Source organism: Falco punctatus (genome assembly GCF_963210335.1).
Source record: "Falco punctatus genome assembly, chromosome: 15".
NCBI lineage: Eukaryota > Metazoa > Chordata > Aves > Falconiformes > Falconidae > Falco > Falco punctatus.
Genome location: NC_137595.1, coordinates 1,741,008 through 1,754,878, shown reverse-complemented (window position 1 = coordinate 1,754,878; position 13,871 = coordinate 1,741,008). Strand labels below are relative to the sequence as shown.

The window sequence follows — 13,871 nt, the reverse complement described above, 5'->3', positions numbered from 1 at the left end:
CGATCCCCACTGATTTTTGACGGCAGGGTGCCCCTGTTTCTTACAGACGCAGTATTGCTCCGTTCTCCCAACAAGCGCAAGGACCAAGACAGATGGGTGGCAGCGAACGCCGGCACGGCCGCCCACCTCCTCCCAGCGATGCTTAAGATCGATTTGAGCCCCGGCAGAAGGCGGCGCAGGCGGGAAGCTGGCTTTTCGGGGGTCACCCCTACAGCACCTCCTGCATGTGTGCCCCCAGGACAGGCTGCACAAGCCATTCCCCTCCGCCCTCTTGCTCTTTCCAAACTCAGCCTTTTAATGTCCAAAACAAATGTTTACTTTTGGTTGTTTTTAAACCGCTGCCCTGCCTGCCTCTCACAGCCTCGCCAACCGAAGATAAAAAGCGTAATGCAAAAACCTTCAATTCCAGTCTTTTTCAAACTTTGTTTTAGGAATTCTCTAACTGTACTTGGCCTCGCTCTAATTAACCACTAAACGCCACGTCGTTGAAGAGTGAGCAAAAATCTTGAAGCTGCATCTGCTTGCAAAACCTGCAGTGGGTTTTTTTTGTTGCTATTGTTCTCGAGGTTCGGGCTTTTTGAGAACGCGCACTGACTGATAACCGAATCGCTGGGTAAATGTGTCAGCGAGACCTTCCCTGTCAGCCGTAGCCTTGGGGCGTGATTGCTGTTCACGACATAAAAATTTTTGCTATTTGCCAGATTTCAGATAGCAAACTTGGATCTCCTGGAAGATACCTGGTGTTGCTTTTGTACCCCAGCAGCAGGAATATTTAACTGCTTGAGTACCCAACCCAGACAAGCAGCCTGAAGCCACGCAGGACCTTCGCTGGGACCCAACCGAAAGTTTAACTGCCCCAACTGCCCTCACCTACCATCACAATTACCATTCATAAAACTGGTTTTCCAGCATCTTCAGACATGGGAAGAAGAACTGATTTTGAGTCAGGAGGAACCAACGGCAGGGAAGCTCCCGGTCCACGAGATGGGGGGACACCAGCCTGGGGGTCCCTGGAGGTCTTCTTCTGAGCCCAGCTGCAGCCACCTGCACCCAACTGGGCTCAGTACACCAGAAGTCTTCATGGAACAGGGACGAGCTAGTTAATATTTCAGCCAACGTCCCCCCTTGAATACTTTGGTCCAATATTTAGGTACCAGAGGAGAGGAACTCAAGTTATGCTCAGCTTGCTGTGACCCTCAGCCCTCATCTCTGCAGCGGGTTTGCAGAGGGACCCAGCGGCCCCCGCATGGGGGGCTGTGGGGATGGAGGGAAGGGGATGGGGCTTTGCCGAGCGAGGGGAAGCATCACTAAGGCACGCAGAAGCCCTAACTTCCACATCACTTCCAAACAGCTCAGTTATTCCAAAAAGCAAGAGGCTGGCAGAGTAGGGAGGAAAGAGTTGACAGCTATTTGCTGTATCTAGCGTAATTTTCTTTGGCAACTCCAGGCTGTTGTTAGAAATGTGCGCCAGACGCCTGGATCAGCAGAGCTAAGCCTGCAGGAGTGACGCTTTGTATTTAACACTTGAAGACCTCAACTTCTGAGAGCTCATCCTACCATTTCATACCAGCCAGCGCATGAAGACAGCACATATGGAACCAACTAAGGCACTTGATGCAGCGCCTATAAATTGTCTAAGCCTTGCAGCCGCACATGAGAGTGCTAACAACAACTGTGTGGTACGCGTTTGTTTGAAGTCGGATCCTGCTTTTATTAGAGGCGTGCTACTTTCCTCTTCAGAGCGGTGCACCGGCTGCTCCCCGCAACGTGGCTTCACCAGCTGCAACACTCACAGCCAGGGGCGATGCTGAGGTTGCAGGGTGCAGCCAGGGATCCCAGCCTGAGCATCGGTGGCATGGCACAGTGGTGCAGGGCTCCCTGCCCGCCGCCGGTGCCCAGCCAGAGATGGGAAACAGCCCCTGTGGGGGCACACACAGGCGACATGCAGGACAGAGCCTGGAGCTCTGCAGGGCTCCATTCCATGTGGGTTCCCTGGGGATTATAAACATCAGCATGTGTGTGAGTACCAAGCAGAGAGGCTCTCCCTCCCCATCTCCTAAGGGATATCCACCCTACCAGCAACAGGTTTGGTATTCCTCATAGATCCAGCCTCTTGCCAGACACAGAGGCCAAATGCAGCTGGGCAAGGTCAGCACCCAGCCTCCACAGGCTCAGCTAAAGGCTGTAGTTAAAGGACCTTTCCCACACACATCCCCTTTTCCTACTTCATTCCCATTTTCCTACCTCAGTGAACGAGTTTGAATTTTATCACTGCATCAGTAAAAGCAAAGACCAGCTGCAAAGACCAGCCCTGGCTTAGCAAACTTTCTGCTAAAGAAAATCAAGAGAAAATGTACATAGCCTAGAAGTGATGACTGCAGAAAGAAAGAGGTTTGTGTCTGTTTTCTTTCAACACAGGAAGGCCTCCATCCTCCCGTGAGCTTTGCTACCTGTAGCCCTTGTCTGCTACCAGCACTGCTGGGATGCTCTACAGTTATGGTAATGCACAGATGGGCAAAACCAAAACCACTCCCCACCAAACACTCCAAACCCCCAGGCAATACCAGGTGATAGACATTTTCCCCCAAAGACTACTTCAACACCAACAGAAGCAGCACCAGAACAAAGTAATTTGGGGTTACGTGGTCTCATGCAGCCGGCTGACTGGGTGGTTCTTCCCATTCAAATAAAAAGAAAAAGAAAAAAACAACCAAAATACCCACCCTAAAGCAGCAGCCAGCAGACATGCAGCTTCTGGCTATGCTGGCGGCTACCAAGCAACCAAGAGCTCTCACACATGATTAAGTCTCATTTAAGTCTCAGAACCTGCTTCTAACCCCACCCAGGAAAGCGTGAAGACCACCTTGCCCCGTGCCTGGGCTGGGGGCTGCTCAGCAGCAAGCTCAGAGGCAGCAAGCCCCCGCAATGCCCTTCTCAGGCAGGTGGTCCAGCAACAGCCCCTGCCCAGGAGTGCCTGGGACACCCACCCACGGCCAGGAGTGCAGGATACCTGCTCCCTGTGGCACACGTCTCAGGAAGCAGGACTCACCCAGAATCACTTCAGAAAAGTTTGTCTCTATTTTTTTGTCTCCATTTTTTACCATTTTTCCCACCAGGGCGATTGCACACATCCAACCCAGTTCAGCACAGCAGCACGCTGTGCCTTAAAGCCAGTCACTGCCACGTCAGGAACATTTTCCTGCAGAAGTGCCTCAGAAGCCCTGGCACATGAGCTCTGGTGTAGAAAACCCTTTTTTCCCCCCCATTTACCTGCTCTTGGCTACCATCAGAGCTCAGAAAACTGCAGCAACGCTGCCAAAATCACTGAACCCCAGACCCGTGCTCAAACCTATTCACATGCAGTTTACTCATACGTTTGGGCTTTCAAAATGAAGTTCCATGACCTGGAAAAGAAAAGGGGCTTTGGGAAGGGATGAGGACGGGTCAGCAGCTGCTGCAGAGGGTCGGCAGCACCACGATCCCACTGTGCTGCCAGAGGAGCCGGAATGAAAGCACAACGTTGCCAGCAAAGCTGCTGCGCCCTCCTCATAAGCTCTTTCTGCTGACCACCACCAACCTCTGTGCAGCCCAGGGATCCGTGCACGAGCCACGTTCCGAGTCAGAACAGCTCTTTTCAACAGCAGAAAAAACAGAAGAAAACTCCAAGTCAGTGATAAAGCTGTTGCTAAAAAAGAAGATACAATAATCCTTTAAAAATTACAACTAACAACTTCAAATTTTACCTTCCCCCCCCCCACCCCACCCCCCATAGAAAAGGTCTCCTTTTGACCTTCAAAAGGGAAAATCTCCCACAACTGACTCCAGCACAGAGGTAATCCAGCTCTGGCGGAGTGGGTCCCTCAGACAGGATCACCCGGCTCCCCAGCAAGAGTTAACACCGCAAACTCAGCAAGCGCCAGCAAGCCTACCCATAGCTCAGAGGCAGCCAACCTACTAATTTAGTTCATTATCACTAAAAAGATAGTAACAGCTGCAGTTAAAAACCATTTTCTTTACATGTCTTCATTCCCCTCTCTAGATACACCTCATCAGCTGCACGTCCAGCGATTCCTATTTTGATCTGATTCTTCTGCCATAGGGTATGTTTTATGGGAAAGCAGGAGAATTAAAGCTTTCCAGGCAGAAACACCACCACTCCTAACTCCTGCAGCCCCAGGTCTGGTAGCGCTGATGAGACTGGGTGAAAAGCAGACAGGCAGAATGGCAGCACCCTGCCACCGCAGTAAAAAAAACCAAAAATCTCATTTTCGAGCCTGAACTATTTTGCCCTCTCAGTGTCACAGCAGGTTAGCAACAGTTCCAGCCATCAGCTTTAAACAATTTCTCCTATTTTCCTATCCCATGGGAAAATTTTAAAGAGTGCTGGTTAGGGCTAGAAGTAGCTCAGCAACTTATTTGCAAGGTTGAAGGAAATAATTGCTCCAAAATTATTTCCTGGATTAATTTCACTGAGCCCAGCACGTGGCAAAGGCTGGAAGGATCACATGAAGTCTGTTTAGGCCATTAGTGCCTGCCCCACGCCTCCCTGGGAAACGCTGCTGCCGCTCCATGGATGGGAAAATAAAAGGACAAATGCAAAAAAATGTTTTCTTCTTCTCTGCTGGAAAACGTACACTGCATTTAGGTCCTCTCGCCCCTAAAGCTAATCAGGTATTTGCTGCGTGTTCAGCTGTGTGACATTATTTTACATTCCCTGCGCAGCCCCCTCCTTGCCAGGGCTGCCCGTGGCAGGAGCAGATGAGCATCTGCAGCCAACACAGCCTCCGGATCCACTCACTGCCCCAGCACGGGACCGACCACCGGGAGCACTGGCCACAGCTCTTCTCCTGCTGCAAGCCCTTAGTGTTTGGGGTTTTTAACACAGGAGAAAAAAAACCAACCACACGTGCAGGCCTATAGAGAATTGCTGACTGTAACAGAGATCGAGAACTTTGAATACAACAACTGGAAAGCCAAAAGCCAAGGGACAGCACTTCTCTGAGATGTGGAAGTTTTATTCCTGGGGGCAGCACTGGTGGCAGAGGGTCTCTGGCTAAGGGAGCACACACTCACCTCCTGCCCCCAGCCAGGGGTGGCACAGGGGCTGCGAGCGGGGGCGGGAGGAACGGCAGGGTTAGAGTCACTGAGCGGAAGAGACAGAGAAGGGACGTAACGACAGAAAACTTGATTAAGAGGCGTGATGAGGTTTATCCAGGGAGCTGCAGCACCCAGCTGAGCGGTCAGGGGCCGCGCAGGAGAGGCACCAGCCGCGGCCGTGCGGGGCCGGAGCGCCGGGGCCGGTCCCTGCGCGGAGCCAGAGCCACCACGGTCACGGCTCAGCCCACAGGGAGACCACAACCCCGCCGCCGCAGGTCCCCAACTCTTTATTACATAAATATATCATTTACGATTATAGAGCTGCTACATGCTCTGAGGTGGATTTTACTCCAAGCGCTGGCTTGAGAAACTTCCTCGCTACCTTCCCCCTTCCCCCTTGCGGGGGAAATCCCCAAGAGGGATTTGAAGCACAGAGGTAAAAATGAATGTCAAAGAGGGATTAAAGGCAGGCTGACAAAGGCTGGGCACAGAGGGGCTGGGCAGGAGCCAGCACCCCATCGCCACGGGGGATCCGGTACTTAACCCTGCTTTGTCACTGACGGCACCGGGAACACGGCGTCTCTCCTACGGGAGGTAACAGCAGAGACAAGGAGTCTGGCCTTGCAAAACCACATCTGCCATCATTGCCACGGCAGGCTGGCAGCCCTCTGCTGGGCCTCATCTAGCCCATGCCTGGGCTAAACTAGGGGCATCGCTGCCCTTCCTCAGGCCTTCCTCCTCCCTCACTGCCCTGGGACCAGCCGCTGCGTGAAAGCCCCACCGCAATGCCACCCCATGCAAGCGCTGCTGCTGCAAAGCCATGCAACACAGCGACAGGCGGTGACCGCAATCCCATGCAACGCAACATGCTGCAACACCATGTCGAGCAGCGCCCACCATGGCTGCAAAACCACGCAAGGCAATGCCATGCCACTGAGAAGCCACACCATGCCATGAAGCACCCACCGCTGCAAAACCATGCAACGCCATGCCGCTTAGCACTCACCAGTGCAAAGCCACGCTGCTTAACACCACTGCAAAGCCACGCAACACAACCCCACACCATGCAATGCCATGCAACACCCGCTGCTGCAACCCCTTGCAACGCAACCCCCAATGCTGCAAAGCCATGCAATGCAACCCCATGCCGTGCAACACCCGCTGATGCAAAGCCACACAATGCAACCCCACACCATGCAACACAATGTCCGCCACAGCGCCATGCCATGCTCACTGCTCCAAACTCACGCCATGCCTGCTGCTGGTGTCCCCACTCTTCTCAACACCTTTAGTTCTCCTGAGTGAACGTGACCAAGAACAAAGCGCTGGCGGCAGGGTTTCAGCTTTGCACAGTACGCCTCCTTACCCTGCGCAGGCAGGAGGGCACAGTGCGCAGCTACGTCTCTTGCAGATTTAGGTATGATTTCAGGTCGCTGCTCCGCACAGCGCAGGCAGAGCGGGGAGCACCCGACTCCAGCAGCTGGATGCTGGCATTGCCATTTGGAATCCATTAGAGCACTGGCATTTCATCAGTACAGCCCTGCATATTTAGTACTTTGCACTTACAACAGAATTTTATTTGGGCTTATGGAACAAGCTCATTTTAATATCCACCCATCTGTGAGTAATTATTCCTGCTGTAGTAGCGCTCAAGCCCAACTGGCCTCAGCATCATTAGCATACAAAACCCCCGCGTTCCCCCAAAAGCTTAACCAGAGCACTTACAACTGCAACCGTCCCATAAAGGCAGTTAACTATTTTAAAATTGCATCCAAATCTCACTGTAATTTCGTACTTGGGCACAATGAGTTCTGAGAGATTACACATCTCCAGAGTCACACTCACCACTTACTCACTGCGTGCACTTTACTTAGTGCTTCACATTCACCAAAAGCCCTCAGCCTCTCGTGCAGGGGTTACCTTTTGCAGCCAGACACCTCTAAAAATAACATCCTCTTTAAGTGTTGAAAGATACTAAAATACAAAGTCATTAACATATAATAAGGCTGGAATGGGAGCTTTGCATGCTCTGAAGCTCTCAGGGTTTGGCTTCCAGTCAAGAAAAATATATTGGATTAGTATGAGAGCAAAATTAGGATAGCGTGCAGTTTAATTAGCATTACAAGATACTACATGTGTATGGAAGAGCAGAGAAGATTTATAGTATTATGTGGTAAGAAAAATAATGTTAAAAGGTTAGAATAATACCGGTTTGATAAAGCACTGTGTACTCTGAGGTTAAAGTGAAAGATAACTTTGGAATGCCGCTGACTGTTCTTAAAAAATGCAGGTTTGAGCATTTGCCAGTTAACACATCTAAAAATTGTGGAAAAACCCTGCAACTTCACTCATGTGTCGGTCAAACACTCACTTTGGCAACAACATTCTCCATCAAGGAATTCAACAAATGCTGATAAAAAGTCCTAGTCCCCACACAAAATTGTGGTATTTACCCTTCACGGAATGAGCAGAAAATAAAATAAATAAATAAATACAGCAGCAAGCTCAGCTCCGGAAGGGGAAGACGGGGCAGAGCTCGCAAGAGCCTGGAGAGGAAGGAAGCCCAGTGCTCCATGCACACACCGTCCCACTGCCAGCCGCCTCGGGCGAGCTCTCCCCTGCTGCACGACGCCTATAGCCCGACGCCTGCAGGATGCCAGGGCCCACCTGGTCCCGATGTGCTGTTCCTCTTAGTTGGGCTTTTATGTTTCCAACAGGATAGCAGCATGCCTGCTTTCCTCCGGGAGCTGAAGCCTGTCCTCTCCTTCCCATATATCCTGGAATTAATCTCCTCATGCCACGGAGCACAGCTGCCTGCGCCCTCCCCAGGTAGATAATCTGCCTGATGTTGACACAAGCTTTGAGATAGCGGTTGCAAAATATATTTCATATTTTCCAACTGCTCCTTCTCTCCTAGCTGTGAGATTATTTTTTTTTTTTATCTCTGCACTCCTCTCACCAGCATCCCCAGCATTTTAAGGGCATCCCTGGGGAGACAAGCCTGACCTGCGCTTGGAGACCCCAGAGCCACAGCTATTTTATTATTATTTTTTTTAATTCTCGCTGACCTTCTCCCCCTTTCCAAAGGGGAATTCCTAAGCTCCAGCTGCTGCAGCTGAACAGCTCAGGAGCAGTGACATCCCACCACATCCAACACTATGTCAGTCTCACCTGCTCGATGTAAGGAGGCAGAGCAAAATGCATCCAAGCAGCACCCTAGGTCTGTGTAAATAAGCGTGCTGGGAAGGTGCCAGGGCAGCAGCAGGGCCCAAAGCAGCCAAAGGAGACTGTTCCTCCGCACACCAGGAGTTAAACCTACAGCACATGCACGCATGCACCACAAACCCTTGGATGCACCTCAAACCCCTGGGGCAAAGCTCACGCTGTACCTAATTTTCCAATTAATGCAGCATACCCAGCAGTCACTGCCATTCTCCCGACGCTCCGCACCGTTTTGAGAAGGAGGAGTTGATGGGATTCACACCAGATTTTGCACGGAATCTTCACAGGTGTAGTAGCAGAAATATCGTTTCTATTTGATATCAGGCAAACCCGCTGCAGCCCCTTCTTCCTGGCACAGCCCCCAAACCTCACGCAGCCTCAGGAATGCCATCCTCCCTGTCCCGGGATGGGCACTATTAAGACGTGAATGAAGGTTACCAGAGCCCCGATGTGTTGTTAGCCAGATAGCGCACTGCGGTCTCCCTTTATTGCCCTGTAAGAGCTTCCTCCAGCTACAACTAAGACCGCTGAGCCTAACTCGAGGGAAAACTCACCACGAAGCACACCCCATCCTTCTGTTCCACAGCCTGCCTGCGCAAACCCATACCCTGGGATCAGAAACCCCAGAGCACAAGCCCTGAGCAGGTACTGAAGGGTCCGTGCCCTGCAGGGTGCTGCGCAGAGGCTGCTCATGGAGGAGGATAGCACTGGAGAAGCATTTCCAACAAGCCACTCTGCTCCAAGCTTTCAGCACGCTGTCAGGTTTCAGCTCGTCCCTGATCCATCACATGCCGGTGCAGCCTCCCGGCTCGGGATGCGGGAACCAGACACGGTAATGAATGTGCATGGATGAGCTCAAGGTATGCTCAGGAAGGGAGAAGTCTCTGGAGCAGCTTTAATGCCCTTTGGACCCTTTGACAGCATGTGGTGCAAATCGCACCCAAGCACTGCCTTTTACTCTGGGGCTGGAATCAAGAAGAAAGGGAAAAATCATTGCAATTTCACATGAGTCAGGCAAGAGACATGGAGGTGCCCTCCCGGCTGAGCACCAACGCTCCTCTGCTTTCCCCCAGGTAAGTCTCGCCTAGGTGTTCCGACCAACCTTCAAAACTCCATTTCAGTACAGAGCCACTTACACTGGACTGATGACATTATTTTGAGAAACAGTGTACAATTATTTTGAGAACAGATGGCACCAAGAACCTGGCCACAACTCCCTGGTTTTGGTTATAACCCTTCGGTGGCAGAGGGTAGACTAAGCGTACAAGACGATGTGATGTCTACCTGTCCTTTGCAACCAGCAGACCCTTCCCACGGCCGGGGAGAGCCCAGCACGCCACATCACTTCTCCAGGCGAACTGCCCAAATAATTCACCAAGAATTACTCAGCATTTTGTTCTGCCATGCTGTCCAGAAACAGAAAAAAGCCCCGTATGTATTACTTCCTAAATCTTTTCCTACCTCCCCAATTATAGTTATTTTTTTAAAGTATTACAAAAAGCAGCGTGCATAGACTCGATTGCACACGCTCACTGCATTTCTTTATCTGTGACTACAAGCAGAACACTACTTTGTCTCTAAAGCTTTATTCCTACTATTTCCATACCAAACGAGCAGGCTTTTAGAGGACAGATATAAATCAACGGGGTCACATACCCCCAAACGACTGCTGGAACCAGAGGATGCTGGCTGTTACTTCAGGAGATGGTGGGATACAGGTGGGAAAATGAAGAAAAACAAGGAAAGGAACAATTAAGGTATTTCTGCATCTTACTTTGGTGGAATTAAAAATACTAGCAGGAAAGCAATGATACCGTCAGGAACGCTGATGCAAGCGCACCTCGGAAGTGGGTACATCCCTCGTCCATGGGTGAAAGGTGCAGACCTGGGAGCAGACAGACACCCCAGCACTCGGGACACTCACCAGGGCACGCACTTTGCCCGGTGCTTGTGAACGAGTTTTTGCAGAAATGTGGCACGAGATGGGCTCGCTCGGGGAAGAAGCACAGAATCGATGCTCCGTGAGGCTCAACTATTACAGGGCTTTTTTTTTTTTTTTTTTTTTTTTGAAAACAAAATGCATTTTAGTTTAGGCATAAAATACTTTAATGAGCGGTACATAGTACCCCGCTGCCTGTGCTCCACGAGCAGAGCCATTAGTGAGGCGCCTGCTGAACACTAACACACACGCTGGCAGAACCGCTGTTGTATTCCCCAGCACGGCCACCTGAAGGGATTATTTAGATTTGGTAACACTAGCAACGGCCGAGTGGGCCACCACTCCCCAGACACGCTATCACATCTCAGAGGGACAGCCATCGAAGAGTCGGTGAATTAGAGCAGCATTAACAAACTTTTCATCTCCAAGCCAAACTAGTGATGCAACACCCTGCGCTTCTGGGACAAAGATGTGCACTACAGTGCCTCAACCTCTGCCATGAAAAATTGCCCTTGTATCTTAAATGAGTTACATATTTGAGTACCCTGTAAGATAGGGAAGCGGGGCGTTATCGAGCTGCCAAATCTCACTCCTGTCATGAGGTCATTTCTGGCATGCAGCCAGGCAAGATTTCAGCCAAAATCTCTGTGCTGACCATCACTCCCCACTCTTCCCCACCACCCCTGGCTCCTCTCCCTCCTGCCTCAGATCAGAAAAAGAGGCAGGAGGGGAAATAAAATATTTTTAAATATCAGGGAGGGGAATATTTTCTTGTTTTTAAATCCACTTGTACAATTACAATACACACAGTCGTTACTTGGACTCTTTGCTGAAAATACTTTGCATAGCTAAACACAGCGAAGGGCTGTGTGTTGAGGGCTGACAGCAGCATGTTTACTAGGCTGCTGGGTCCCCCCCAGCGCACCCCCCACTCCATCCACTCCCCCACAGGTCCCTGGGAGAGAAATGCCATTGATCAGATTGCTTAGAACAATTATTTAGTTATTTCTGCTTAATTTACGTAAGCATCCGTCTCCCCATACACATGCATAGGACCGCACTTTGGATTGACCAGCTTGGTTGCTACGGGTCGGAAACCAGCTAGGCACCCCAGATGCGCCCTGAAGTTTTTAACGTGGTTGATGATAATTTTTTTAATAAGGCTGTTTGCAACTTGCTCGTTTCATTGCTTTCATCAAAGGAGGGCTACATTCACAGCACCCTTAGAGGCAGAAGGTGCTGGTTTTCAGCCACACATAGACCACAGTGACCGGGAACGTGGTAAAGTCAGCGAGGAACAGGAGAGCAGCACCACTACAAATAACATTAATTACACGTTGTTACAGCACCAGCTCCCAAACAGAGCGCGCGCTCAGTGCCAGCAGTCAGGCTGCAAGCTGCGTGCTGCCCACCGAGCTCAGCCTTCCGCACGCCCTTACCAGGGGGAAACTTTCTCATCACAACTGACTGCTTCAATACGTCTGAAAGAATTTCTCGTCTTATGCCCTACAGGCCAGATGTAAAACAAAGAAATAAATAATTAGCGTTACCTTATCTGGAGTATATCAGCTGTAGCGAGGGACGCTTGGATCTTCATATGCATCCAGAGACAAACTATTTAACGCTGTAATTTACGAATGCCTCAACTATTTACCCTGGTATTTCACTATACGTTCGCTGGAAAGAAGAGCTCTAAAGACTAAACAGATCCAGCACGATAACACGAAAGGAACTTCAGCCGTGTGCTCTTACAAGACAACCGAAGAATTCCAGCATGACACCACGCTGCTCCGACCCACTGCACGTTGACACTGCTTGAGCACCGAAGGGAGGGAACAAACCCCCCCAGCCGACCGACGACCACGGCTCTCTCCAGTTCAACACTTACTTAGGTTTTACTATCGGAAGCCTCAGAATCCAAACGTGGAGTGGAAGGCGCAAGCCTGGCTTTCCCAGGAGCAGCCGAGGCCGGCGCAGCGCAACGGCTGCCAAGTAGGAGGAAGAGTTTCCAAACTCGCAGCTTTATCAAAGCTATTTCTGTCCTGCCCCCCCTCCCCACACCGATAAGCAGCGAGGCGAGGGCTGCCGGGGCGCAGGGCTCCATGCCTCCGCCGGCTGGGACCCCCACCGGGCCCCACCGGGCCAAGCCAGCCGGCATCTTTGGGGAGCGGGCCATCCGCTCGCGAGGCTCGAAGGGGAGGAAACTCCTTCCTCCAGCTTATCCTGCTCGCAGCGAGGTTTCGTGCCTGGAAAAAATGAGCTAAGTTTGCGAGCGGAGGCCCCAGCTCCGCTCCTGCCCTCCCAGAGGCTCTCGGGACAGGGAGCGCCCCCGGGCACCCCGCTCCGGGGGCTGCACCAGCGGGGGAACAGGAGGCAGAGGCCAGCTTGCCCGGCACGGCTCGGGCTCACACTGCGGGGGGCTCACACTGCGGGGGGCACACCGCACACCGAGCCGCCGCTCAAGGGCTGTGCATCCCGCTCCTGCGGCAGGGGCGGGCAGCGCGGATTTACAGCACCGCAGCCTGCCCAGAGGGGAGGCAGGCAGGGGGTGCGGGCAGCAGGGTCCCCCACAGCCGGGGGCCTGCAGCAGGGGCCTGGCAGCAGCGGGGCCGCTGGCCGGGGACGGAGCGCGGGGGGTCCCGGGCAGAGCCGCCCCCTCCAGCCGGCCCCGGCACAGGCGCCGCGCTGTGCCCCGCCGCGGGCCGCGCTCTCGGCGGCGGAGCCGACACGGCCGGGCTGTCACGATGGAGCGACAGGAAAGCGGCGGGCAGCAGGTGGAGCGCAGGCGGCCCCCGGCAGCCCCGCGGAGATCCCCGCAGCCCGGCTACCCCCGCACCCCCAGCCGGGGCACCGCGAACCGACCCTCCCCAGTCCCGCTCCCTCCCGTCAGCGCCGCTTCGCGCCCCCCCCCCCCCCCCCGCAAAAAAAAACCCGCAACTGCGCGAGGAGAGTTGTTTTTTCTTGCAGCCCCCACTGGAGCGGGCCGGCCCCAAACCGCATACGCGGGCAGGGGCACGGAACCACCGGGGTCCCCAGGCCGGTCGCGGGTGGGGGGACACGCGGGGCTCCGCGACAAGTGCGGTCCCGCCCGGCCGCGACCCCCCCTCCGCCCGGCCGGCACCCACCTGCTGGCGCCGCTCCGCCCCCTCGGCGGGCCGCTGCGGCCAGGCGGCGGCTGGGGAGCCCGGCGCTGCCGCCGTCCCGTCCCGGCGCGGCGGGGCGGCGGGCTGCGGGCCGCGGTCGCGGCGCAGCTCGGAGCGCAGCTCCAGGTAGCAGCCCAGCGTCAGGACGTGCAGCGCCAGCGACAGCGCGAAGAAGCCGAGGAAGAGCCGCCAGCTGCCGCCGCAGGCGCAGCCCCCGCCGCGGGGCGCCGCCGCCTCCCCCTTGCGCTCCGCACCCATGGCCGGCGGTACGGAGCGGCCGGGCGCCGAGCCGCTACTGCTCCATGCTCGGCCGGGGCGCGCCGTGCCGCCGGGGGCTGCGCGGCCGGGGCCGCCCCAGCGCTCCGCCAGTGGGCGGGGACACGGCGCGGGGCGGGGACACGGCGCGGGGCGGGGCAACGAGCGGCGGCCCCGCCCCGCCCGCGGGCAGGGTGCGGGCGCGGGTGCGGACG

At 53.8% G+C, this 13,871-nt stretch overlaps 1 protein-coding gene across 4 annotated transcripts in view; it reads right to left on the bottom strand.

Annotated features, from left to right (window-relative positions):
• EDA (ectodysplasin A) overlaps positions 1-13,855 on the bottom strand; it is a 77,941-nt gene extending 64,086 nt beyond the window's left edge. For all 4 annotated transcript variants that reach the window (XM_080366325.1, XM_080366326.1, XM_080366327.1 and 1 more), the window contains exon 1: positions 13,384-13,855. In XM_080366325.1, coding sequence (XP_080222451.1) covers positions 13,384-13,659 — 276 coding nt within the window. In that variant the 5' untranslated portion in view covers positions 13,660-13,855. The remainder of the gene's footprint in view (positions 1-13,383) is intronic.
• Between the last annotated feature and the right edge of the window lie 16 nt (positions 13,856-13,871).